The sequence below is a fragment of the Ailuropoda melanoleuca genome, chromosome 3, assembly GCF_002007445.2.
Source record: "Ailuropoda melanoleuca isolate Jingjing chromosome 3, ASM200744v2, whole genome shotgun sequence".
Taxonomy (NCBI): domain Eukaryota; kingdom Metazoa; phylum Chordata; class Mammalia; order Carnivora; family Ursidae; genus Ailuropoda; species Ailuropoda melanoleuca.
In genome coordinates, this window is record NC_048220.1 from 105,669,675 (window position 1) to 105,696,500 (window position 26,826).

A 26,826-nucleotide genomic window follows, 5' to 3' on the forward strand; every position below is an offset into this window, starting at 1 on the left:
GGTGCCTGGGTGGCTCAGTGGGTTAAGTGTCTGCCTTTGGCTCAGGTCATGATCTTAGGGTCCTGGGATCCAGCCCGGTGTGGGCTCCCTGCTCAGCAGGGAACCTGCTTCTCCTTCTCCCTCTGCTGCTCCCCCTGCTTGTGCTCCCTCTCTCTCTCTCAAATAAATAAATAAAATCTTTAAAAATAAATAAAAATTTAAAACAAAAATATTGATCATTATTACTAAGCACTTAGGGAAAGGCCCTCTTAGCCCCAACCCCCTTTGCCATGTTGCCATGGTCATCTCCTAATTTTTCCTTGCATACTCTGAGCAGAGAGGAAGTTCCCACTGACAGATGGGAGCACAAAAGGTAGTTGGGTCCTTGTGCTCCAGGCAGTACAGTCCCCTAACTGGACTTCTTGCCAGCATGGGGTAGGGAGTGTGGCTTTGGTGAAGCTGAGTTGGTGAACATCTTCGAGGTGATAAAGCACTGCTCTGCTATATGCTACCCGTTTCCTACCTATTTAGGGACTTTCCTCTCTACAGATTTCCATGTCATCCTTTCTCTCTCATTAGAACCTCACAACATGCTGATGAGCTGGCTAGCATTATCACACCCATTTTACAAGGATGAAAATGAAGTTCAGAGGTGTAAATAACTATCTGGTGTGTTCTGCCCCACCAGGATATAGGGTGTGTGTGTGTGTGTGTGTGTGTGTGTGTGTGTGTGTGTGACACTACCTCCTGCTCGAAGGCTACGCCATGCTAAAGCAGTATGGAGAACTGGTTTGAAAGTGCAGAGCTTGAGAATCATGCCCAGCTTGCATCTGCTAAACCCTCCAACTCTTCATCCAATCAGATTCCAGCAGTAAACCATTCCACTCAGCCTTCAATCTAACCCAGATTCACCAGCAGTCATTCCTCAGCGTCCAGAACTAGCCAGTCCATTCAGCGTCTTCTACCCAATCAAAATCTAGAACCATTCATGAGATCCATTCTTTCATCCAATCAGTAATCAGCCACAGTCAAGCCGGTCGGCCTCTCATCCAATCAGAATCTGATTTCTCCCAATCAAAAGAAAGCAGGGAAGTGTTATGTTGTCTCCATTCAGGGCAACAGCTACTCGATGAGCTGAGTCAGAATGCGGTCCCTTAAACAGCACTCTGGATAGGAGATTTTAATGGGATGGTAATGCTGGAGGGAGCCTTAGGGACCTCCTGGGGACATCCAAGACCCCAATCATCAATTTGAAAAGTTAAAGCTCAGTATAGGATCCACCCCTCTTCACTCCCAGGATCAGAGTTGTGTATATGTGAGCCAGAGACACTGGGGGCTGCTCTCTCTGACACATCCCAGGAAGCTTTCAGTCAGCCCAGCTGTGGGAAATGGGGCCAAGAGTTCATGATCCCAGCCCATCAACAAGCCTGGGGGCACAAGGACCGGGGCTCCGCAGCTAGGAAAAGGGCAGGCTGGGGCAGGAGGAATTATGATACCTGTCTGAAATCTCTGAGGGTTATCTCTGCCCTTGGTGGCCACGAGGGGAAGGCTGGGGCCAGCCGGTGGAAGGAGTAACAGAACTGACTTCCCAAGCCTGGGTTGGAATGCTGGGCAGCGGCAAGCAGCTGGAGGTGGGCCAGAGCCTGACCTCAGCGGAACTGCCATGTCTGGGTACTGACTCTGTGGGTGCAGTGGGAGAGGTGGGGTGCACAACACAAAAAGCTGTGAGAAATCGGGACTGTTCACTTTCTGACAAAGCTCTCAATGTCTTATATAAGCCAGAACTCCCTGGAAGTGCACAGGGGTGAAAATTCAGAAAGCAGCGCCCACTTAACCCAGCACCAGTCCCATTGCAGGGCACGTGCGTGGGGTGAAGGCTTGGGCAGAGCAGTCAGACAGGAACTATCCAATACCAAACGGAGCTAGCTCCCAGATAGCCTTCTGCGAGCCTTTCCTTGTATGGAAGGGAAACTGAGGCCCAGAGGTGAGAAGGGGTTGTCTAAGGTCATACAAGGAGTCAGGTGCAGATCTGGGACTACAACCCACTTGTGACTCTTGATGGCAGTTCGTTCCTCTCCACCAGGGGCAGAAACTGTTTTCAGGAGCCCGGAGGTGACGAATATGGGAAATTGCCAGATAAAGATAACAGGGAGAGGGGGAGGGGGCCTGAGGGAACGAACTAGAGAGTATACGAACTGGCTAAAGGCATTTACATTCCACTTTTAAAGAATTCAAACAAACCTGGACTTTAAGGGGCTGTGGGTTTTCCCCATGCTCTATAGGCTTTTTGGCCAAACTCTGGAGGAAGGAGAAAACAGAACGATTTCCACAGGAGTATGGTTCCCTAAGTGCTGACCCAGGGAATAGAGAGGGCAGCCCTCGCTTCCAAGCCATCACACACCTGTACCCACGGCAGATGCGACGCACAGCAGTGGCAAACAGCACGCAGACACACACCACACGTTCACACACCGTAGCGGCGGAGTCCTACCCCCCCTTCCCAGGCCGGAATCAGGGAGGCAGTGGGAGAGCCCGCACCACCAGGCAGGGAGCACGGAAGAAAGAAAGAAGCAAGACAGATTTGAGGCTGAGTGTATTGAGAACAGGAGAGAAAACAAAGTCGGGTGAAGAGCTCGGCCAGCCTGGCCGCAGGAGCTGCAGGATGGAGGGTGGGCTTGTCCACTGCTGGCCCTCAGGGGTGGAAGGGATCAGGGGTCTGGGGTGGGGGCTTCACTCTGTCCTGGGAGGGGCCTGGCATGAAAAAGCTGCGTGTACTTACGGCTCCCCCACGCATGCCCCCAAGTTCCGGGCAGAATGAACTCACTAGGAAGGCACCCCCTGTTCCCATGGAGACGAGCCCAGAGCTCACGAAAACTGCAGGCTCAGCCCAGCATGGGCACCGCCTCCACCACCCCTCGCCCCGCTGGGGAGCCCAGAAATAGGGCTGGGGAAGAGAAAGTGGGTGGTGCTCGGCCCCCAGCCTTGGGAGGCTTCCATCTGAATTCTTCCTCTTGCGTCTGTATTCTCTCACCGCCCCCCTCCCCACAAAGCCTGGTTTGGGGGCTGCGTCACATCAAACATGTCAGAGGTGGTGAGGATCTCACACTACCTGACTCAACACCCTCACTGTATGGGGAAACTGAGACCCAAGCATACATATGGAATTAAGCTGCTGGATTCCAGATCTCTTATATCCCAGCCTTTTCCTCCAAACCTTAAGGTCTCCTCCTCCGTCCCACCAAGCAGCTGTGCTCCCGCCCTGGCTTGCTATGCTCCTCCCTATGCTCCTCCCGTCTCCAGGCCATCCGGAGCCTGCGCCCTCCCGGCCTGGGCTTCTGATCCCCTGGCCTCCTGCTGCCGCTTGTTCCAGCCACACCCGCCCCAGGACGCCCTCACAGACCTCTCATCTCCAACGGTTCTATGGCAACAGCCCATTGCCTCCCCCCTCTCTTCCCAGGGGACTGTCTTATCACTTACAAGGCCTTTCTCCCAAAGCACCAGCCTATCCTCGTCATCCTCACAGACAGCTGCAGCTGGAAGGGCACTGACTGTATAAATAAGAAAACTGAGGCCCAGAAAGGGAAAGTGAATTGGCCAGACTCACACATCAAAGGGGGAGGCTGGGATGGGACGAGACCCTCCTCGCCAGCCTCTCTCCCTGTGGCCCCCTCCACTGCGCAGAGATAGCTGCTTTTAGTGGGGAGATCTTGGCTGAGGTTGAAGCCAGACTAGCCAATGGATACACTGCCAGGGGCCTCTCTCGCTGCACACCCACACCTGCACATCCTTCCACAGGGCCCTCCTTCTCTCAGGGACTCCCTGGGACCTCGCACGCCCCAGCACGTGGAGGGCGAGCCAGGTGGAACCAGGACCGAGGTCTGGTCCCTAACATGGAGCCAGGTGTTTGGAGAGGACAGGGAGGCAGGGGAGCAGAGGGGTGGGAAGGAAAGCGTCAGACAGCAGTGGCAGGCTAAGTCCTCATCCAGCAGAAGAACCCACGAGAGGAGAACACTTGGCGGCCGAGGCAAAGCTCTCTGAAGCAGCGGAGAGAAAACGGCGTCCAGAAGACAGAGGTGGAAGAGACAGACCAGTGCAGGTAGGAAGCCAGCGACAGGCAGAAGGATGTCAGGAGCTGGGGCAGCTGAGGAGGCGGACCCTTGGCTGGCTGGCTGCACGGAGGCACTGGCCGGCTCTGTGTGTTCCAGAAGCCCACATTAGGGTCCCCTTCTAGGCCATTCCCCAGCAAGACGCTGGCATCCCTAGAGCTCACAAAGGCCTGAGGAAGCCCCCCAGCCTGACTTCGGCCTGCCAAGGGAGTTCTCTCTTCGTGACCCTCCCCCCGACCCAGTATCAGAAGGCAAATCCCTCAGACATGGAGTCTAATGACCCTTGTGGCAACTGCAGCCCAGAGAGCGGAGGTGACTTGCCCAGAGTCACAAAGCTAGCTGGTGGCAGTATGAGCCTTTGCGCCCCGAGTCCTCATACTCCTGGCCCTCAGCTCAGTGCCACTTCCAGCCACATCTGCTCTCCATCCAACCCCCAGAGAGGGGATCCTGCCAGGCAGTGGGATCCCTGTGGGGTCCTTTACTTGAAGCAGAAGGAAGGCTTCCACACCTGAGCCTCAATCCCAGCATTCCGGGTGGAGAAGGAGGGCCTGGGGGCCTGCTTGGCGCGGGGAGACCATGCCCTAGAGGGCGACACGGGGGAGATATCACTGCTGTAGGTCGGGCTCACGGTGGTGGGCTGGAGGCCGTCCTGGCCGGGGGCGGTGTAGAGGCCCGGTGAGGAGCGGGAGGGCCGAGGCAGGGCCGGGGATGCCGGGAGGGCCCCTTTGGGGAGGCTGGGCACCAGGTCCAGGGAGCTTGGCTTGGCGGGAGAGGCGGCTCTCGGCGAGGGCTTGACAGGCTCCTTGATGGGCGAGAGGACGAAGAGCGAGGGCCGCAGCTGGTAGGCAGGCTGCTTGGTGGGCTCAGGGCGAAGGACCCCATTCTCAGGCAGGTAGCCGTGGTAGAGGGAGGCGGGCGGGGTCCGAGCTGGGCTACGGGATGCCACTCGGAAGCTGCCAGGAGCATTGGTGGAATATTTCCAGGATGAAGGCAGGGACATGGTGGGTGAAGGGCAGCGGGCCAGTTCGGTGTGGCCCGAGGACTCGATGACGTACTTCTCCATCCGGGACTGGCGGCGGGCATAGAGCTCAGCCCCCTTCCCCGAGGCCTCAGACAGGTTCTGGTTGGGTTTGGGCTTCGGCTTGGCCTGGATGCGCGGTGACTTGAGGCACGAGGCCCACTCCGGGAGGATCTCTTCCGCAGGGCTGGCCCTGTCCCGGGGTGCTGACTCCTGCTGAAAGTTGGAGGCCTCGGCCCCCAGCGCGAAGGGCTCCTCCTCCACACCTGCCTCCCCCTGGTCCCTCTGCCTCCGCTTCTCATCGGCCGTCTGTACCAGATCCAGCAGGTCTGGATTCGGGGTCACCTTGGGCTTCTCCACGAAGGTGAACATGGATTTCCGGCTGCTCCTGCGGGCCATCGACTCCTCCAAAATGCCCGTCTTGCTGGCAGGAACTGCCTGGCCCTTCAGATGAGAAGGCTTGGGGTCGGAGCTGGGATAAAGGGCAGAGTAGGAGGGAGGAGACCTAACCCGAGAAGCCAGGGGAGCCGTGGACAAGGTCTCGGCATAGGTGGGGGGTGGGGTGAAGTTCCCCAAGGGCCGTCTCTCCAAGGCAGGGCTTCGCTGTGCCACAGACCTTCTTTCCACCATGGGGCTATGGGACATCACGTGTCTCTGTGGCCGAGGGCTCCTTTCTGCAATGCTGGGGGGCTGGGGAGCCAGGGCCTTCTCCCCGAGATGTCGTCTCTCTACCATGGGGCTCCGCTCCATCTGGCTGGTGCTCCCTGCCGCCTGGATCCCGAAGGGCCTGGCGGTCCTGTTGACCACTGACGGGGGCTTGGCCAGTGTGAAGTGGACCTCGCTGTAGAGCTTGGCGGGCATGGGTGTGGCTGCCCACCCAGGTGTCTCTTGCTCTGCTGACCCTGCTGGGGCGCTGGGCTGTACATCAATGAGCAGGGAGCTGGACATGAAATCTGGGGCTGGGGTCCCGGAGCTGGAGGGCGGAGTCATTTCTCTGGAGAAGGTGTTGGTGGTGCTAGGTGGAGCAGACACCTTGTCAATGAGGAGCGTGCTGGACCTCACCTCCGCGGCTGGCTCCGGGGGCTGCCCGCTGGAACACAGGGCGCCGGGTTTGGAATCTGACACGGTGCCATTGGGAGGGAGCTGGGCCTCCGAGGGCTGCTGGCTGTTTGAAAGCGGCAGGCTCTGCGGAGTGACAGGTGCCGGCGGGTTCTGGTTGATGGCTGCGGCCGGCGGGCTGTGGTTGCTGTTAGAGGCTGGTGTGATGAGGGCGGCGGGGAGGGAGGAAAGGTTCTGGTTGACATCTGCAGCGGGGCTGTGGACCTCAGCCGTCGGCGGGCTTGCTGGGCTCTGCTGGGCTTCTCGGTTCTGGGACAGGTGCAGCCCATTGGCCGTCAGCAGGGCTGCGTTCTCCTTCAAATACACCACCAGTGGTACCTCTTCCTCCTCGCTGGCCACCCTCTCCAGGTGCCGCAGCAGGTTGGCCTTCTCTGAACATCCCTCCATGCTGTGAGCAGGGACCCCTACGTCAGGGCTCTGGCTGTCGGTGTTCCTTGGAGGGCCTGGTTCAGGGAGTGAGGTGGGACTCAAGCTGAGCCCTGAGGCATAGCCCGTGGGGCTGGCAGGGGGCACCCTGAGGGACTCCTGGCTGGGCTTCTGTCCCCTCCGGCCGTGGTTCTCCAAGGTGAACTCGTTCACCCTCTGCCGGCGCCTGTTGAAGAGCTGGACCCCGCGGGAGTTGGAGCTGGGAGGGGTGGTCAGCTGGGCTGCGATCTGCCGGCTCCGGGCCTTGGCCTCTTTCAGATCTCTCTCGATGCTGGTGCTCTGGCCCAATGCTGTAGAGGGGGACAGAGGTCCAGTTAGCAAATGGGAATGCAGAGCCAGGGGTACAGAGACAGACAGACAGCCGGCCACCGTGTCCCCCCTACTGATGAGCTCTCCCTCTGGAATTTGATCTTTACTCACTGTGTCCTGGAATCCCGTCTCCTCATAAAGATCCCTGACCCAACAGTCGTGGGCCGACTCAAATGCCACTGCCTACGTAAAACCTCCCGATTACCCTTTCAGGATGAGCCGGCCCCTCATTTGGCTTCCCCCCGAAAGGTTGTTGATACCGCTCTTTATCAAACTCAGCAAGAACACCTCACCCTAGCAGTACAGGCCCACTACATCCCTGACTCATCCCCTACCACCCTTTCCACTCACTAGGCTCTGCCCCGCTGGCATTCTTTCAATCCCTTGAAAATATCAAGTTTGTTTCTGCCCCAGGGCCTTTGCACTTGCTCTTTTCTCTGCTTGGAATGATCTTTTCCCAGGCGGCATTCCACGTTGGTTCCTTCTTGCCACGTGGGACTCGCTTGAATGTTCCCTCTCTGGAGGGGTCTCCTTCTATAATCAGTCCTCCCCTCTCTCTCCCATCTCTTTGTTTTCTTCATGGCATTCACCATAATTTGGAATTACTGTTTCCTTCTTTATCATCAATCGCCCCACCTAGAATACAAGTTCTAAGGGGGCAATGACCTTGTTTGACCTGGTCATCATTCTGTCCCTTGCCCCTAGAATTGTGCCTGGCATAGAGCGGACACTCAGTAGGCATTACTGGATGCAAGAATGAACCCCTAGGACACTTTCTTATGTGCTGGTCTTAGGGCCCTTTACACTTTCAGACTCACAGTATAATCTTTGCTAACACTAATAGTAACACTTCCGCTTTTTAGAATAGGTAATGCATTCACATGGTCTAAAAATTCAAAAATTCAAAAAACCAAAAGTATTCAGTAAAAAAATGTCCTTCCACCCTTGAGCACCCCCACCACAAATCAGTAACAACTGTGACCAGTCTCTTCTTGCAGAGTTTCTTCTCACTTTTAGCTAAATAATCATTTTAAAATTCTCATAGTTTAATATCATGAGAGTAAGGCATTGGGCTAATTTCAGCAGCAACTATACTGGAACACTGCATTACTTGATGTTGTCCTCACAACAACACTGGGAGACAAACATTACCGGTCCCTGTTTTACAGAAGCAGAAAATGAGGTCCGGAGGCTTAGTAAGTAACTCACCCACAGTCACACAGCAAAGAGCGGAGACTGGGGTCAAAACCAGTTCTCTCTGGGTTCACAACCCATGCCTAAGTTGCTCACTTGTCCCAAAAGGTCCCTCTGGAATGTACAGGAGACAGTCAGTGGTGGGGGGCGGGCTCAGTCTAGGGCTGTGGAGTCCGGGACCTGAGGTCGGTGATTAGGCTAAAGTCAGGCCCCTGTTAATCTGTAAATTCACTGTAGGCAACCACTTCTCTTTATATCCCCAGTGCCCAGCTGGCACACCGCTGGTGCTCAATTGATGCTTACTGAACAATGAATGAACAAAAGGCCCAGTGGACAGATGGATAAGAGAGCTTGTGGCCACAGTTAACAGCTCCGTCAGTGGCTGGGAAAATTCCTCCCTCTGTCATCTTCCCCCCCGCCCCTCCCTACTGTGGGAAGCTAATTAATTCTCAAGGAATCTGACCCTGCCCTCCCTTCTACCATGCCCTCATTAGCACTGGCCATGACAGGCTGAATGGGTCTCTAGGGACAGTCTTTCCAGGCATCCCGCCAGCGAGGCTCAGAACTCATGGACTCCCAGAGCTGGAAGGGCCCTTACAGAGCAGCTATTTGACCACTACCCCCATTGTATAGATGAGGAAACTGAGGCCCAGGGAGTCAGCAGGGAGGCCCACACAGAGCTCTCTGGTCCCCACCTCCTTCTCTCCTCCTCCCATCAGGATCTGGTGCCCCTCCCACACACACACCTACGCCCACCTGTCCAGAAGAGCCTGCCCCGTGCACCCTGACACCCCGTGGACCTCCTGCTACGGCTCCTCTCCTGCCCAGATCACCCCAACTATGAAAGACGAAGGATTTGCAGGTTTGGCCAGGCTGCTGCCCGGGGGTGGGGTCTCGGGTAGGGGCGAGCTGGCCACACAGGAGGGCCCTGACAGGTTGCTGGGCTCCTGAGATGTTCGCCTCCTCTGCTCTGCTTAGAAACCGGGGCTCCTGGCCCGAATCCCGGCCCTGTCGTTTGCTACTTGTGTGACCTTGGCAAGTCACCACACCTCTCGGAGCCAGTTTCCTTAACTGAGAAGAAGAGATAAAAGCCCTGACGTTAGGGCCGAGAGGCTGCAGTGAGGTCATGAATGCCAGCAGCTCCCACTGTCATCAAGCCCGGGGGACAGGGCAGAGGGCTCAGGCCACCCTGGGGAGGAGCCGTTCAGTGGTGACCCTACTCTACTCCCTGCAAGGGGTCAGAGCTTCTCCTGGCAAAGGAGATTCACTCCCAAGAGCAGGATCCTGAGAGGGAATGTGACTCTCTTAAGGTCATGCCAGCGTTACGGAGAGGCAGGGATTACTGCCCCAAACCACAGAGCCTCAGAGCCTCGGGGATGGGGGCACTGGGTCTGACTGCCCACGTAATTCCTGTGTCCCTAAGACCACGCCCCTGAGTTACAAGTCTCTGTTTACACACTCCACTGACGGGGAGCTCACCACCCTAAAGAGCTGCCTTCTGCTGATGAATGCTCCTTTGCTATAAAGTCACTCCTTACACTAACTCCCAACTTCTACTGCCATGTAGATAAAAAGCTTTTTCTTTCCAACTTGAGAGCCCTGCAGATTCACAGACACAAATCACGTCCCCATGGGGCACAGTCAGGATACACACCCGTCATCCCACCAGTGTTTCTTATGACACAGTAGCTAACACTGATTACACATATTATCTTATTTAATTTCCACAACAACGCCATGAAGCCTGAACTATTATCCACTTTGTAGTGATGAGAAAAGCAAGCTCGGAGAGGTAAAGTGAGTTGCCAGAAAGTAGAGGAGCAGGCTCACGCCTGGCTCTCCCCGACTCCAGAGGACACCAAGCTTTCTGGCTAACATGTTCCCACAGCGTGAGGCTCACAGAAAGTGCTTCAGCGTTTGAATAGTCCTGACCTCCCAATGTCTCCGCACTTGCCTGTTTTTCTCCTTACTTCTCTGCTTCCATCCTATTCCCAGACTGGTTCTAAAGGCCATGGGTTTCGAAAATGCCCAAAATGTCAGAGCATGAAGGGCCCTCGGGGGCTAAGCGGGCCTGGGAGGCTGAGAGAGGGAAAGGGTGGCAGGGTAGGCCTCAGGCCAGGACCCTGTCTGCTGACCCCCAGCTGGGCTTGGAACTCACCCCCCACACACACACTGCTGTTCTGGGACAAGAGGAGGGCAGTGGAAAAAGCCGAGGGGTGAGAGAGTCCTGCCTCCGAGGAAGCTCCCGGGCCCCCACCCCCAGCCCGCAGTGACTCCACGGAAAAGGAATCCGGCAGGAGGCTTGGGCAAGACCCTGCCAGCGATCCAGCCGATTTCTGCCACCCTGCACAAATAAAGCTGAGAGAAGGGGGGTTGCGCCAGCCACAGGTCCCCCAGAATCCCACATTTCAGGGCACTAAGGGAGGCGGTTCCACACAACATCCCCCAGACTCAGGAACTGGGGTGCCCCTGGCCATGCCCCAGCCGGCCAGGACCAAGATGGGGCTCCCTGATGCCAGAGAAGCAGAGGGGGCCGAGGGCCACGGGGGACAGGAACCTCAACTGAGCCCCGCATCTGCATGGCTGCAGCCTGTGCCTGTGTCAGCCATGATGTCCCCTCTTCTCAGGGCGGGGTGCTGGCCCTTGAAGGACCCACTCTGGACAATGGATCTGCAGCTCTGAAGACAGGCCTTCGGGAGAGGAAGGGGTGAGGGTAGACACCAGGAAGAGCTTCCCGGGGTCAGGAGACCTGGGTCCAACAGGGGTAACTCCCTAAGGGGGGGGGGGGGGCAAGAAGCCCCAAGTGCAGCTGTCAGAATGAGGACCACAATGGCCGCAGCAATCGTGCAGCCCCCACTACGGCCCAAGGGCCGCGCTGCGCACTGGACACGTATCGTCCTACTCAGTTCTTCCCCCAAACTCCGACAGGTCAGCACTATTACTCTCCCCAGTTTGCAGACGAAACTGGAGCTCAGAGACACCTGTCCAAGGCCATACAACTTGCAAGTAGCAGAGCTGGGATTCAAAACTCTGAGTCTGGTTGCTGAGTCTCATTTCTTAACCATTCTGCCTTCTAGCCCCAGACCTTGGGGGGTGGGACACCAAGAGAGGCTGTGGAGCTCTTGGACGAGGCGCTGCAGTGCAGCCTATTTCTTCATCTCATGGTCCATGTCCCCAGCAGTGCCCTCTCCCCTCTCGGCTGCCTACAACAACCCATGCATTCTCTCCCTTCTTCCTCTCAGGAGAAGAGTTACTAGAACTCATTCTTACTGAGGTAGAAAGACTGCCAGGAGATGAAAGACCAGTGGAGTGGAAAGAGCATGGTATCGGGAGTCAGGAGACCTGAGTTCCAGTTGTGCTTAGGCAGGGATAAGCCCTTTCTCCCACCTCTATCACCTCTGTAGGCAGTTGCCTGGCCTGCTGACCATCAGGCCTGTCTGGACGGAGGATCTGAAGGAAGGAGGTGGGGCAGGGGAAGGGAGGCCAGAGCAGAAGGTCGGGACAGGGAGAGAATTCAAGGAAATGCTTCTTCACACAGCTGCCGTCAATGGGAGTACCCAGGCCCCACATAGGGTGGAGTGGGCCAGGGAGCCAGAGGGGGGAATACAGACTGGCTGGAGGCAGCCCATTGTGGCCGCTTGGGAGTCTTGGCAGTGGGACAGGTAAACAGGCTGGGTAAACTGCCCGCCTGCCGGGGTCAGGAAGGAACCAATGGCTGGCCGCTGCACAACCTCTGGCTCGGCTGGGGGGCAGGAAGATGAACTGGGCCTGAGTAATGGCCCGGCTGCCTTGCCAGCCCCTGCCCCATATCCTCCCGGCTGCAAGGAGGAAATGACACAGCCTCTATTCCCTAGGGAGTTCTCCATCCATGCCAAAGTCCCAGCGAGTGCAACCTGACTGAATCTCGGCGGGCCGCCAGCCCTCCTCTTGGGAGGAGAATAATTCATACTAAGGTGAGGAGGACTGCCAGGACATGGGAGATGCATAAGAAAAGAAACGGGGAGCCCCAGACCTAGCGCCAGGCTTGCCACTAACAGGCTGGCAGAAGTCATCACATGCCTCTTCTCTTGATGCCCAGAAGGGAACTGAGATCAGAGAGGGACGCCGTATGCCCTAAGCCACACACCCCAAAGCACAAAGGCACTGCCGAGCGCTCCTCTTACTCACTCCAGCTGGGTCCTCCCTGCAGCCCAGCTTCCCCCTGGATGCTGAGCTGGCCTCGGTTCTCAAAGCCTCCAGGAAAGGCAGCCAACTGCCCCGCTGACAAAGAGAGGAAAATCCCACTTCGAAGGCAACAGAGGAGCTGGATGTGACTTCTCTCCTCCACAGATGACTCAGCCCATCTCTTTATCAGGAAAACCGATTTTGCAATAGCTTTTTAAATGGCCTCTCCGCCCCCAGTCTCTCCTCCGCCAATCTACCCGCCCCATGCTGCCAGATTCATCTTCCTCTGCCTGGCTGTGCTCACTTCTCTCTCCTGCCTCCCCAGGATGTGGAAGATCAAACAGCAAGTCCTCATCCTGGCATTCAGGGCCCATGATGCCAGGGCCTGCCTGAGAGCTTGCTGACCTGCTCTCTGTGCCCTCAGCAGCGGCCAGGGAAAATCCAACGGCTCGTGCTTCCCATACGCCACCTCCCCTGACCCCTCTACCTGGAACCCGCCTCTGCCTCCCATCCTTTCTCCATACCCCAGCCTTCCCACCTAACTCGAATGCCACCACTCCCTCCGAAAAGCCTTGCCCTCTGCTCCGCTTCATAATGCCCTCATCACTCTGCCTATTATTCACAGGAGTGAGAACGACCCTTCAGGGCATGTTCACCGCATGCCAGGTCCTTGTTTCATTAATTGCAACCCCTGTGGTCAGCAGTACCCTCATCTCCGTGTTAAGGAGGGGTGAAGTGACTTGCTCGAGGTGGCCCAGCTAGGCGGGGGCACAGTTGGAATTCAAACAGGGTGGCCCAGCGCCCCGTCCAGGGCCCATCCCAGGGGCCACACTGCCTCCCCCCAAGGTCTCGTTCTGTAGCAATCACGATCTAGGTCTATTCCACCCCCCCCCCGCAAACTGCAGGAGCCCCCCCCAGCCCTGGGGCCTCAAAGGCTTCCCTTCTGTATTCTCCCCTGCCCCCCACACCTTCCACTCGTGCTTGAAGGATAACAATGAAGTCAATAGGGATGACAATAAGCAACATGTGAGGAGCGCCAGCTGCTGCTGAGCGAGGGGGTGGGCATATGTTTTCTCACTGAAACCTCACAGCAGCTCATAAGGGAGGCTCCGTGGCCTGTGTTGAGGAAAAAGAGACCCACAGAATTAGAGAGCGCACCTCAGGTCTCACAGCCAGCAAGGGGCAGGCAGAGCGGAACTGGAGCTGGGAGTGGATTCCAAGCCTGGGCCCCCTCCTTCTGAAGAGCTCATTTTCCCCACCCACTGTTCCAGGCCCAGCCCACTGCCACTTCTTCCAGGAAGCCCTCATCAATCCATCCAGACTCCTGAGATCAGGGCTCCACCCCTGCTCAAGCTTGGCCCCAGGGAACTCAGAGTAGAAGGGGGTCAGAGGAAACAACAGGCTGAGAAAGTTCAGGAGCCAAGGCCTGAGGGGAAGCAGGCCTGGCCTCACTCCTGGTATCTCCATGCTGGAAGCGGGTTGTGATCCTGCAGGCAGGGTGGGTGGGTTGAGGGGAACCTAAGAAGAGGGCTCTGTGGGCCTTAGCTGGCAGCTATCCCCTTAGGCCACAAGCAGTGTTCACTGCTAGACCTAGCTGCAGGGCCTTCTCTGCCAAGGACCAGGAGCCACCACCTCTTTCCTGCCTGCTCTACTGGCCTAAACACTAACCTACAATTAGAGTTTCAGGGACTTGAACTGGTGACCCAGACAGAGGCAGGCTCAGCCCCCGGTGCACAGCAAACTGGAAAGGATAGGTTCACAGAGCACCAAGCTCAGACGCGGGCCCCCGCTTCCCGGTCCAGCCCTGGTAAGCCAGGCCTGCCCAGCCAAGTCCTCTCCTGTTGCACCAGCCTCCATCGCCCCAGCCCTGGGAGCCTCGGGAGTACAGAAGGGACCGCCACACCCTGCCCTTCCAGATGGAATGTTTCCTCCAGGAGATGAAAGGTAGTGAGCCAGCGTGGGGAGAGACGTCTTCCCCTGAACTGCCTGTGCCAGGGCCGTAGGTGGACCGAGTCCATCTCTGGGTCTCCCGCTCCCAGCCCAGGGTCTGGCGCGCTGGGCCCTCCACAAAGATGCAGCCCTTTCTCTGGGCCCTGTAGCAACCTGGGGCCAGAGCAGGTCTCCATCCTCTCTAAATGCCCCCACACTCAGCAGAGGCCGCACTCGTTCACTAAGTGTGGAGGAAATTAACGACGGAAGGATGAGCCCTTCCACATGCAAATCCACCTTCACAGTTTGCCATTTGTCCTGGGAGACTACTTTTAGATACCTCTAGATCTCAGATTCATCCGGATTCTAGATCAGAACTCTAGAGGGTACTTCCTGGAAGAAGTGGGGAGAAGGAAGGAAGGAGGGAGCGACATGTCTGTGGGTGAAAAGCGATATGAAACCTCAAATCACAGTGTTAGACCTAAGAGGTAGAATATTCCATGAAGCACTGAGACAATAAAAAGCCTAAAAGAGAGATTAATTAGGATGAAGGAATCCTGGAAGGCTTCCTGGAGGGGGTAGCATATGCTGGCGATCTTGAAAGACAGAGCTGTGTTGGCATTCCAAGCACCAGGGCCAGCCCCAAAGGGGTGGGAAGGCTCAAGGCAATCCCCACCCCACTCCCCTCCACCACCCCTACCCCAAATCAAGACCAGCTGCGGAGGAAGGCACCTTGGAGAGGGACACAGCCGTTGGGCTGGCCCGGAGTTGGATGGTGAATGGGGCGTTCCAGGGAAAGTTCCACCGGAGCTGTGGACCTTACACGGAGTATGCCCGGGGACCAGCGGCACCGTGCTACCTGCATGGGCCCTCCGGGTGGGTACATAAGCGCCCCACCGGCGGGCCCTGGATTTGGCCCGGACCCTGCTCCGCCTTCGCCTTGGCCTCCTCCGCCATCTGTCTGGGCCGCTTCCCTCTTAGAGAAGAGGCCAGGCAGCGAAAGTGAAGGCCAGCGCCCTGTGGTAAATTCCCCACATTCCTTCCTCACAGAAAAATAAATAGCCGGGGAGAAAGAACGCAGCAGGAATGATAATGACGGCCCGCTCAGCGGAGTCCCTGCCCCGGGGTAAACAGCGCTGGCAGCCTGGGTGAACCCGCTGCCGCTGCCGGGCCCTGGAGGCTGCCTGACCCTGGAGGCTGCCGGTCTGCTGAGGCTTGCTCGCCTGCCTCCCCTGGCGGCTCCCCGGGCCATGCCAACTCTCAGGTCTCAGGCGTGCTCACATCTGCCTGCAGAAGGCTCTGGGAATCCCTTCCTTGGCCAGGGCAGGTGACTGCGGAGGGCAAACGTGTCAGGGCGGGACACACTGCACTTTTGTCACTCAGACTGCGGCTTCCTAGGAACTTCGTAAGTTCCAGGCATTTGGTTTAAGTATCATCAGGATGTTATGATGCTGTTTCATTTTCTCTTCGCAAGCTGGGGCCCGGGGGTGCCATTATACCCATTTGACAGATGGGAAAACAGGCTCAGAAAGGTTTTGGGGATTTGCCAAGGTTATCTGGCCAGTTAGTGGTGTGCGATCTCCACGGCTGCCTCTCACTCCCGCATCCACTCAGCTCTCCGGCCCTTCCCAGAAAGCCTTCCTCGACCAAGTCCAAGTCCAGCCAGGGGCGCGGCCTGCTCTCCTCCCACGCCCTGCTCAGCCAGGCGTCCTGCACCACTCGCCAGCTACCTTTAGAAAACCACCTCACCTCTCTGGGTCTCGACTTCCTCATCAGTGAAATAGGCATGATCATATCTGCTTTGCAGAGTCACTGCTGCATAAATGAGACGCAGAAATGGTTCCCATGGTATAAAGTACCGCACACGCCTGAGGGGGACCTAACTCAGCCGTTCGCACCAACCCACCTCTGCATAACTCTGCGGGGCTCAGGCTCTGCCTGTCTGTCTCTCTTCCTCCCTTCCCCGGCCCTCTCTGGGTCTGGTCTCGATCTTCTGCTCACCAGCACAGCCCAACTTGCCCTACTCTCAGACCCCTCCTCTCCCAGCATCCTTTCCACAAGGGCACCCCAGCGTCAATCTCTAGCCAACCTGCTGTAGCAGAGAAAACCAGGTTTGAATCCAAGGTCTGGCCCTTGCTAGATGTGCGTGTCCAAGCCCCTTGAGAGTGACCCCAGGCCTAAGAGTCCAAGGAGGGAAGGTGCAGCCAAGGCTGGCTCCCACCTCCTGGTGCACGGCCCTACAGCCGGGAGGGCACCGTGGCCTGGGGCGTGCTGGAGGTTGCCGACCCCGCCATGCCCACATGCCATTCCCCAGTGACCAGGCCTGTCTGGCTCCCCTCCAGCAGGAGGAGTGTGCTGCCAGAGGAGAGGCTGGACCACCCAGCCCCGCATGCCCCTTGCCCCTCACACTGCCAGAGAACAGAGGACTACAGGCCAGGAGATCTGGCCCCAGCATCTATCCTGTCACAATTTGGGTGAGGCATTGGACTAGTTCCTGACCGTCTTTGGGCTTCAGTTTGTCCACGCGTTCAAAGAAGGGATTGGACTGGAACAGCGATTCCTAGAGTGTGGTGCCCCCACACCTCTAGTGGAAGCCGAAGGATCTGAGGGGGACCCCGAGACCTGCGATCATCATGGTTAGGTAGGTGTCACATGTGTAGTGGCAAAGGGGCATAACGAGCACGTCAAGCCTGTGAAGGACATAGTACTGCTTAGGGAAAAGCAGGTATTTCAGTAATGAGAGTGAGACACTTCAAAGGAAAGAAGGAAGTATGGGTGGAGCATGGACTCATTCATTCACCCGATATCTTCTGCACCCCAGCTAACGGCCAGGCACTGTTCACAGCCATGAAGAGTAACACAGACCCCGGCTTGCCTTCTAGTAGGCCAGCAAGATAATAAGTATATGAGTAACCACACCAGTAAGTCAGAAGGTAAATGTTAGAGAAAGAGATAAAGCAGGGACGAGACACATACTGACTGCATGGGGGGGGGGGTCTGCAAAGGTAAATACGGTAATCAAAGTCCCTGAGAAGTCACACCTGAGTCAAGTGAAGCGGGGGAGGGAGTGAGGCCTGTGCATGTCCAGGAGAAGAGAGGCCAGGCGGCAGGGACAGCTGGGGTTAAGGTCCTGAGGCAGGCTCGCACCTGGCAGGTCTGAGGATGGTGACGTAAGGTGCAGGGGGAGGGCACGATGAAGACACCAAGTTCTCTAACGTCCCTTCTCCCGCTGCCCTTCAGGGATCCCCCTGCATTGCGGCCATTTGCGCGCACGCGCGCGCACACACACCCTGCAATACACAGGCGCTCTCAGTAGCTTCTGGATGCTGGCGAGAGCCTGGCCTGCTGCAGCGCGACCTCTGCACACCAGCACACGGAGGCGCTGCCTGCTTCACTCCTGCAGTGCACGCGGCTTGCCTGCACACCCACGGAGGGGGCAGAACCTTCGCACGAATGTGTGTGCACTGGGCAGCCGCACGTAGGCAAGGACACACACAGGTCCTTGGTCGCCGACGGGCCTAGATGCACAGGTGGCAGGCGCACAGCTGGTGGGAGGGCCGCGCGCAGCTCTCTCCCGCCACCCCCCCACCCCCCCACCCCTGTCTGCAGGGAACTGAGCCCCCAGACAGCCCTTGCCTGGAGGGCACATGCGACTGCAGAGCATTAAGGGCTGGGGCCTGACTTCAAGTTCCCCTCTCCAGCCTCGCTGCCCCTCGGTCATGGGTTCCTCTTTCCAAGGTTACGTAAAAATCTACCACCTGATACTCAAATGTGCCGGTGGGTTTTGTCCTTGCGAAGAATGTCCCCCTTTCCACCCATACTGCCATTAAATGGAAAAGCCACGTAAAATGCCTCGGGCGGCACTGTAAATGTTACCAGCTGCCCCCCGGCGCCACTGCATGTCACAATCCTCATCCCTGGCTTCATCCCTTCAGGTTGCTGGGGGGGAGGGGGCGGTGCGGAGCAGCTGACAGGAGGAGCAAAGGGCCAGACAGGGAGCGGGAGGTCTGGCTTTTAGTTTCAGTCTGGTCCCCAACTCATCGTGAGGCCTGGAGCAAATCCCATCCCCTCTCTGGCCAGAACAGAAACCTGCAGGTGCTCTAGGATCTCTCAGGAAGTGTGTCCCAAAAGCACATTCCTGGGCTCCACCCCAGCCCCAGACCACAGATTATCCACCTTAACAGTCCCCCTGAGGGGTTCTGGAGCATTGCCAAGTTGGGGACCCCTTGGGCTTTAGAGTGCATGACTTTATTAATGTGTTTATAAGTGAATTATCGTATGGGAAAAAGCTGGAACATAGTTTGGTACATAGTAGGACCACACAGTGTTAACAAAAAAATACACTTAAAATATATTTATTTACGTAATGGGCCATCCCTTGGCCATGCACACTGTTATAGTTTTACCAGCACCTTCGCATCCATCAAAGACAGAAGCAGAGCAGGGGTTGCTACACTGTATTACAGACTAGACAACTGAAGCAGAGAGAGACCAAGTGGCCTGCCTGCGCTCTCCCGGAACGCAAGTCTTCAGCGGCCAGAGCCAGCCAGGGACCCCGGCTCAGCTTCATGAGAGCTGCCACCCTGCAGCCTTATCACCTCATCCCAGATGGTTCTGACTTCTGGCCCACGGTGTACCTGTCCTTCCCCTGCAGGCTTACAGAAACTCTGGACACGCATGGCTTCTCCAGTAACTCAGGGTTCACTGAGATCAGGACAACTGCACACAGTTAAGTTCCTTCTAGCCATAATGTCCCTCTCACTGGGCATGAGGGGGCTCCCCAAATTCCTAACGTTACGTGCTACCGTTTGATCCGAAGCGGTCCTTCTGTTCCTATCAACCTGAGTTCAAACGGCAGCTGAGCACATCACTACCTTGAGAACATCTTATAAATGCCATGCCCAGCATCCCCCTTCGTAAAGGGGTCTCCTAATCCCTACCCTGCAGGGCGATTGTGAGGACTAGGTCTTAGAGGTGCAAAGCACCAAGCATCAGGCCTGGGCACAGATGCTTTTGTGAGGACACAGCACCATAAACTCACAGGCTCAAGTGGGAGCTTCTGGAAGGCAGGGATTCTGTCTCATTCACCAGAGCACCCATCCCTCCCGCGAGTAGTATGTGCTCAATAAATACATGCTGAATGAACACAGAAATGAATGCTATGTCCAGAGCAACTCTGCCCTAGTCCTAGCTTACCGTTCTATTTCATGACCCACTTCCCGGCCAGGGCCTGGAGGCTCTGAGCAGGAATGGTCAGGGCCAGGAGGGGCGCGTTATGGGTCATGGGAAGTGCCTCCCCCCATCTGCCAAGGCAGTGACAATGATGGCCATCCGGGGAGGGTGGTGTTCTTGGAGCTCTGGATGTAATCCTGTTGACTCAGAGGCATAAATAATGCACTAGCATTTTCTCTCCTCACTATCCTGTCACGCTAAGAATAGCACCGGCTACCCTTTCAGGAATTCCACAGGGAAGGGAACAGGACACCAAGATGGGGACAAGCAGGGAACAAGGTTGCTAGGCTGTCGATGGTCAAGTGCCCACCCTCCCAGCCCATCTTTCCAAACCTGTGACACAAAGGACTCTGGATGTCAGAGCTGAAAAGGCTCTTCGAGGCACCTGGTCAGGAGCTCTCCAGGGAAAAGGAAGAAGCCTGAGAAGGTGGGGCACCACCCCCACCTTCTTCCTGTTATCTTTTCCTCCTCCCTTCTGATGCCCGTCCTAATACTCCCAGGCCTCAACCACCCCTCCACACTCCTTCCCCTCCCTATTCATGCGATGAATAAATATACAGTGGGTGGTTCCCCCTTATGTGCTTCATATGTAAAACTTCAGAAAAAGAGGAAAATTCTATAGCTTTTAATTTTAAAAAAATGTTGAAGTTTAAGTGACTGACCTAGAGCAGGGCCTCTCAAGCTCTCACGTGCATGTAATGTAATCGTAATTCCCGGTGATGCTGATAGAGTGTCCATGGGCCACACTGAGCACAGAAAACTGGAGTATTTCCCTACACTACAGACCGAGAGGCTGAGGCCCAGAGAGGAGAAGGGATGTGCCCAAGAGTGTACAGCGGAGCTGGACTCAGAACACAGGCCCCCCAACTCCTCCTAGGGTTTGGCCCTGAGGGGCTTTGGAGTCGAATGGTGGTGCTTGGAGTGGGGCAGGGGACAGGCGGCAGTGACAGGCAATGGCAGGCAGTCCAGGGGCAGGCCTTCATTTAGCCATCGGCCAAACCTCCTTGTGTCCACAGGCTCTCACAGGAATAAAAGGAAATAAGAATTATCTGGAACAGAGGCACTCAGCCGAGTGAGTGGCTAAGAACATGGCCTCACCAGCCTGCATTTTGGGCCTGATGGACCACCAGAACCTCCTGGAAGGCAGGGTGAATCAGGTGGGCATTAAGCTGCAAGCAAGATCCAGACATTGGGTAAGGAGGCTGGAGGAGTGTGGAAGGACCCCGTGGCAGCTCTATCAGGGTGCAGATCCAAGGGAAAGACAGAGAAGGCAAGACCAGCCCTGGGAGCCACTCCTCCTTCCCAGGATGGGCCTCAAACCCCTTCCCAGGCTCCAGGCCCTGCAAGACCCTCACCACTGCCCCTGTGTCCCCGCTGCAGCCACCCCCCACCCATGGTGCCTCACTGCCCTACCCTCCAGCCATGCTGGCCCTCCTTCAAGCACTCAGACAGGGCCCAAGCACCTCCTCACCCCAGGGCCTTGGCATCAGCTGCTGCTCAGAAAGCCTAGAATGCTTTCTTCCTTACCCCCTGGGCTGTCCCCTTTCTGACCACACTTCACCCTTCAGGTCTGTTTCTGGGTCTCAGGGAGGGCTGCCTGCCCTCGGAGGTCGCATTCCTCTGCCTCTCCTCCAAACTCTCATTAGATCTGTAATTCCATCATATTTTTCTAAGCGTCAGTCTGCCCTGACTGACGACAGTAAGCAGCCCTGAAGGGCAGGGACCTTGGCTGTCATTCCTCTGCTCTGTCCCTGCCTCTGTGTGTAGGCCATGGCTGGCGCTCAGTAAACCTTTGTCGGCTGAGTGCAGGAATAAATGGATAAAAACACGGCTCACATCACTATTGCAAAGTCTCCCCCTCTCCGTGGTTTCTGGCCCTGCTCACCCTGAAGAAGTTGTACGGGACTGGGGTTTGCAAGATTCCCTGGTCCAGTCCTCTGCTCTGCTACTCTCCAGCTGAGTGGGCTTCGCAGGGCACATGGCTCTCAGAGGTGGTGGGTCTCTAGTGCGGTCTGTTGGGTTGAAATGAGCTATGGAATCTGGCAAAGACTTTGGAAGCTGTCAAGAGCCTTCATTGGTAGCTTTACTCTGGCGTGTTTGAGGCCCAGAGAGGGAAAGAGCCTCCCTCAAGGCCACACAGCCAGTGTCTTGTGCTGACGCCAGATCCCACTGGCACAGCTTAAAGCCTACGGCTGAGCTTCAGGCCCACCCAGGCTCAGTGAGAGCGCCATCTGCCTGGAGGCTGGGCAGGGGTGGAGGAGGGAGAGCATTCAGCCTCAGGCCCAGTGCCAGGGTGGGGTGGGCGGAGCCCCCAGCGGGAGGCCTGAGTGGGGCCTGGCAGCTGGGCTTGGGGGAGCCAACTGGCGCCCGCTGGGTGGTGGCATGCTTGTTCCCCATGCGCGTGACAGTCTATTTTTTAATCAGCACCCTCCCCCCAACTCCATGTACCCTCCCAAAGGGCCCCGTATCAGGAATCATGTCCTGGCTGAGACCAGGGCCACCTTGGGGACCAGGGGGAGGGTTCCCAAGTGCATCGCTCCATGGAGCCCACAAGTACTAAGCATCCCTGAAGGCAGGACAGGAGGGCTGGCGAGGAAGAGCCCCTCCTACCTGTGCGACCTTGGGCTGGTCCCTGGACCCTCCAACCTCAATTTTCCCCATCCATACGGTGAGGGGAGGCCTGCCAGATTCCACAGCAGTTCATTATAACTCAAGCTCTTGGGATCCACTCAAGCTCCAGGACACACCCACTCGCCAAGCCCTGGCAGAGCCTCTGTGCCCACGGCCCTCCCAGGGTACACTTGATCCTCCCTGACCTACTCCCAGGGGAGGAGGGGGGGTGGGGAGAAAAGAGCTGAGCTGGCTCAGGGGCCAACCTCAGAACCCCAGACCCCAGACCTCAGGTTCCTCTTTCCAGGACCTGAGGAACAGAGATGAGGGGGATCAAAAGGAATGCTGTGTGTTCTTAAGCAGGTGGCCTGACCTCTCTGAGCCTCTGGCACTCCATCTAAAGTAGAAGAGATTGTGTAGAAGTTAAGCTCACAGGCTCTGGAGCCAAACTGCCTGGGTTTGAATCTGGCCACTTAGCAGCTGTATGACCTTGGGAAGTGCACTTAACCTCTCTGTGCCTCAGTTTCCCATCTGTAAAGTGTTGATAATAATAGCACTTACTTCATGGACTTATTGACGTGTAAAGAACTTAAGATATCCTTGGCACAGAGTAAGTAACAATAAATATTAACTTTTTTCCCAAGAACTTTGGTTTTTATCTATCGAACATTTTTAGTCTCCAAGAGATTTTATTCCAGAAGATTAGATGTGTGAGTCTCAGGTCAGCCTCCTCTCCTGTCTGTGGGGCTCATTCAGCCTGCCCCTTCCTAGCCCCTCTGCTGGCCCCATGTTTTTGGTGTCCACTAAGCTCTTTAACTCCCACGATCCCCTCATGTCCTTGCTACCCCATTTCATCGCAGCTCAGAACCGAAGCCTGAGCCCCAGGGGAAACAAATGATTTGTCCAAGACCACCAGCTGGTTAGCTAAGACTGGAGGTTTAAGTATTTGTTCCTGAAGTGCGGTCCAGGCCCTTTTCCACTGCGCTGTGCCCACCCTCCCGCCATCAAAACTTGTTCCTGGCCAAACATCAAAAAGCAGCTTATACTGAGGTGTGAGTTTTGAGCTGGGGTCCATCTCTTCAAAGGCTTGCTGTCTTAACAGAGTCAAAACATGACAATACATTTAAGAACCGATAGTATCTTTTTTAGCATTTATCATCATTTCGTTTCAAAACAACAGTAAAGATAGGGTTTATTATTGTTTCTATTTATAGATGAAGAAACGCAAGCCCAGAGAGGTTATATAAGATACCTCAGATCTCCCAGCTAGCCAGGAGGAGAACCCAGGGGTCCAGCCCCAGAATCTGCGGGTTAGCAGGAAGCGGGTCACACAGGAGTAGCCGGAACTTTGCTTCACCTGCAGCGGCCCTGGGAGGCTGGGCCGGGGAGGAGAGGGTGGAGGAGAGGGTTGCCGCAGTCTTATACTATACTGCTTCACCGAATGGAAAAGATGAAGCTAGGACGGTGGAATTTCAGGCGGTGGCCAGTTGGTAAAGATTTCATTCTGGAGAGAGAGGGCTTTTGTAAGCCTCTGGAATGACAGGGCCTGGAGGCTGTCCCCACATTGATTCCTCCTCTGGCCACACTGGGTAGCCATTGAGCCCCAGGGTCTGGGGACAGTTCACAAAGGACTATGAGCTCACACGCACACAGGCCTAACTCAGCAGCGCCCAGCCACTCCTCTGACGGATCACAGGCCTGGGGCTCCTTTGGTTCTGCAGACTGAAGCCACGGGGGATAAAGGCATTTTCATAATCCACAGCCAGTGGCTACCCCCACCTGTACCCCCACCCCAGCTCCTAGTTTAAATCATTTATTGTTCTTTGAAACACCCTTCTTCCCAACCAAATCCCTCCCATTCTTCTAGACCCAGGTCCTGGACATGCCTCCTCCATGAAGCCAGCCATGACCGCTCCTTCAAATAATATTCAGGTGTCCACTCCAATGGAGTGAGAGGGGCCTTCCCTCACCACCAACACAAAGTAGCCCCTTCCAATTGTTCTCCGTCTTAGCAGCATGGCTTTTATATATTTATTTTTTATCTATCTGAAAATATCTTGTTTATTTCTTTGCCATCCTTTTTCTTGTCTATCTCTCCAATCAAAATGCAAGCTCCTCGAGGACAGGGACCCATCTGTCTTGTTCACTATTGCAACCCTGGTGCCTAAGGACCCACCTCATCCTGTAGCTAGCCAGGGACACTGAGGTCCCTAAAGAGCAAGGGATTCACCCAAGGTCACATAGCAAGCAAGCAGCAGAGAACGGCTTAACACCCAGGTCCCTGCCCCGCAGCCCTGGGCACTTGGCCATCCCCACCCCTACACCCGTTGACCCTCTGCTGGCCTAGCTTGTCCCTGCCTCCACACAACAGTGGGGGCCAGAGCCTATAAACCCTCCACAATGGAGGCGCCCTTCCACTTCCCCGGGGGCCTGCAGCGCCCCAAGCCAGGCAGCCCTGCCTGCTTCCCCCCTCGGTCCCTCCCTTCCTGGCATCAGCAGCTCTGATGAGCTCATGTCTGGAAGCCTGGGAGCTGCCCTGAAGAAAAAGGTGCCTCCCAGGCCAGGCCCCTAGACCTGCAGGTGTGTAGAGCCCATGGGATGGCAGTGCTGGCAGGTGGAGGGAGTGTGCTGACCCTTGCCCTGTCCACCTCCTAGGCTCAGGGTGACAGGTGTCAACCACAGAGATAGGGCACGACCAGGGGGAAAAGGACACATTGAAAAGATTCCTCCTGTGCTTCTCCCATCCCTCCAGATGTTCCTCGGCCACTTGCCCCCTCCCCCTTATGAAGGAGCTGCTCTGTCCTAAGGAAAGGGGGTTCTGCTGCCTTCTACTCACAGAACTACCCTGAGCAGATCTCATCTCCCCAGCCTCAGTCTCCCCAGGTGCAGAATGGGGAGATTAGATAAAATGCTGACCAAAGAGGCTGGGGATCAAGTAGGAAGCGGGCACCTGAAAGCCACAGGGTTGTGTCCTTTTTTTCACCTTAGGGGAAGGGCAACAGCCAACAAGAGAGGGAAGGGGTTAGAGGTCTTATTTTAACCATAAATGCTGATTCCAACCACAGCTTAATTTAGGTGCTAGTTTGGGAGATGGGGGGAGCTAGCCCACGGCCTGCAAAGTGGGGGCCACCCTGAAAAAAGTGGGAGCTGGGGCAGCAGGTCAACAAAAAGCTTGCCTTTCGGAAGTTCTCCGAATATCAAATTAGAGGGATTCTAGCCCATTCCCCTTGTTGTACAGATGGCGAAACTGAGGACCAGAGAGGAGAAAGAGCCAAACCGAGGTCTCACATAGAGACACACGCAGAGGACCAAATGGCATTTTCAACTCCCCCGAGGAGCCCCATCCCACTGCCTGAGGTAATACGGAGGTTTGTTTGTGGCTCTGTCCCCTGACACAGGACAGGGGCAGGCGTGGGGATGGTGACAGACTGGTGGGCACCAGCAAGACTTCCAGTCCCTTACCCAGCATACCCTAGTCCCTCTGATCAGCATCTGATCTCATCCTACGCCCTGCAACATGACAGGGGTGGGGCACCTTGGGACTGTCCCTTCACCCAGCTGGTCCCTGCTGTCTCCAATGCAGTTGTCCCCTCAGGGGTCACTCTGCCCACCTCTCATTGGGAGCCAGAGAGGACAGGGCTTGCCTCCAGATCACACAGCAAGCTGTTTATTGCAGTCCCGCTTGTCACTCAGGATAGGGTGGGGAGTGGGGTGTCTGGTGCTTCCCTGCTCACTCTTGTTCCTTGTAGACAACCCAGACAGGGAACTCAGGGGGTCCCTGTCCCAATCCAGACTAAGCCCATAACTTGGGGTGCGGGAAGAAGGAAAGGGAGAACCTTTCCCCAGAGTCCTCAGAGAGGTCTTGTCAGGGGCTGGCTGGAGCCCCTGATTCCGCAGTGTAGGGGTTCCGAAGGAGCCCCACCCTCCCTCACTCCACCTCCATGGCCTCTCACCTTGGCAACTGGGGTAGTGGTCGGGGTGTTGTGAGTCTGCTGTACAGCCCTTAGGACAGTTCCTCCTCTGTCCCCAGGCGCTCGGGAAGAGTCTCGATTTCCCCAGGGGGCCTCGGACGGTGGTCCCCGCGGTCGGAAGGTCCCGCGTCCTGCATGCCTCGCCCTCCCCGCCAGAGCCCGGCGCCGCCGCCCCGCCCGCGGCAAGGGGGACGCGAGGCCAGCACACGCCGTTCTGCTACCCCACGGGCGCCCATGTTGGTCAACCCGGTCCGCGCCCAGCCCGCCTTTCCCGGAGCCGGCTGGGGTCCGCAGACCCCTCCGGCGGGTCCCACCCGTCAGACCCTGCTGCCCCCGCCCCCGAGGTGCTCGCGGGTTGGGGCTCGAGGGCCGGAGCCCCCGCGCAGCCCCGGGAAGTAGCTTCGGGGGCGTCCTCCCGCTCCGGGGCTGCTCCAGAGATTCCAGATTTCTCCAGCACCCCCCCCCGCCACGGTACAGATGGGGAAACTGAGGTCCACAGTGTAGCAGCGACTCGGCCAAGGTCACCCTGTGCGCGGGGACTGGAGCCTGGATGTGCCACCTCCAGGTGGGAGGCGCGGGGAACCGCACAGGTGGGAAGGGGTGAGACTCGCCGGGCGCCAGCACCCCTGCCCCGCCAGCGCCCCTCACTCACCTCCTGCCGCCGCGCGCGGTCCCTGAGCTCACGGGCGCCGCCGTCTCTGCGCACCTGGCCGCGTCCGTCAGTGCGCCCCGCCCCGAGACCCCCGCCGTCCCCGCTCCGCCCCGAGCG

General features: G+C 56.8%; 1 protein-coding gene across 1 annotated transcript in view; it reads right to left on the bottom strand.

Annotated features, from left to right (window-relative positions):
- SYNPO (synaptopodin) overlaps positions 1–26,826 on the bottom strand; it is a 37,323-nt gene that overhangs the window by 3,362 nt on the left and 7,135 nt on the right. Inside the window, 1 exon segment of the mRNA XM_034656866.1 lies at positions 4,594–6,938. Coding sequence (XP_034512757.1) covers positions 4,594–6,938 — 2,345 coding nt within the window.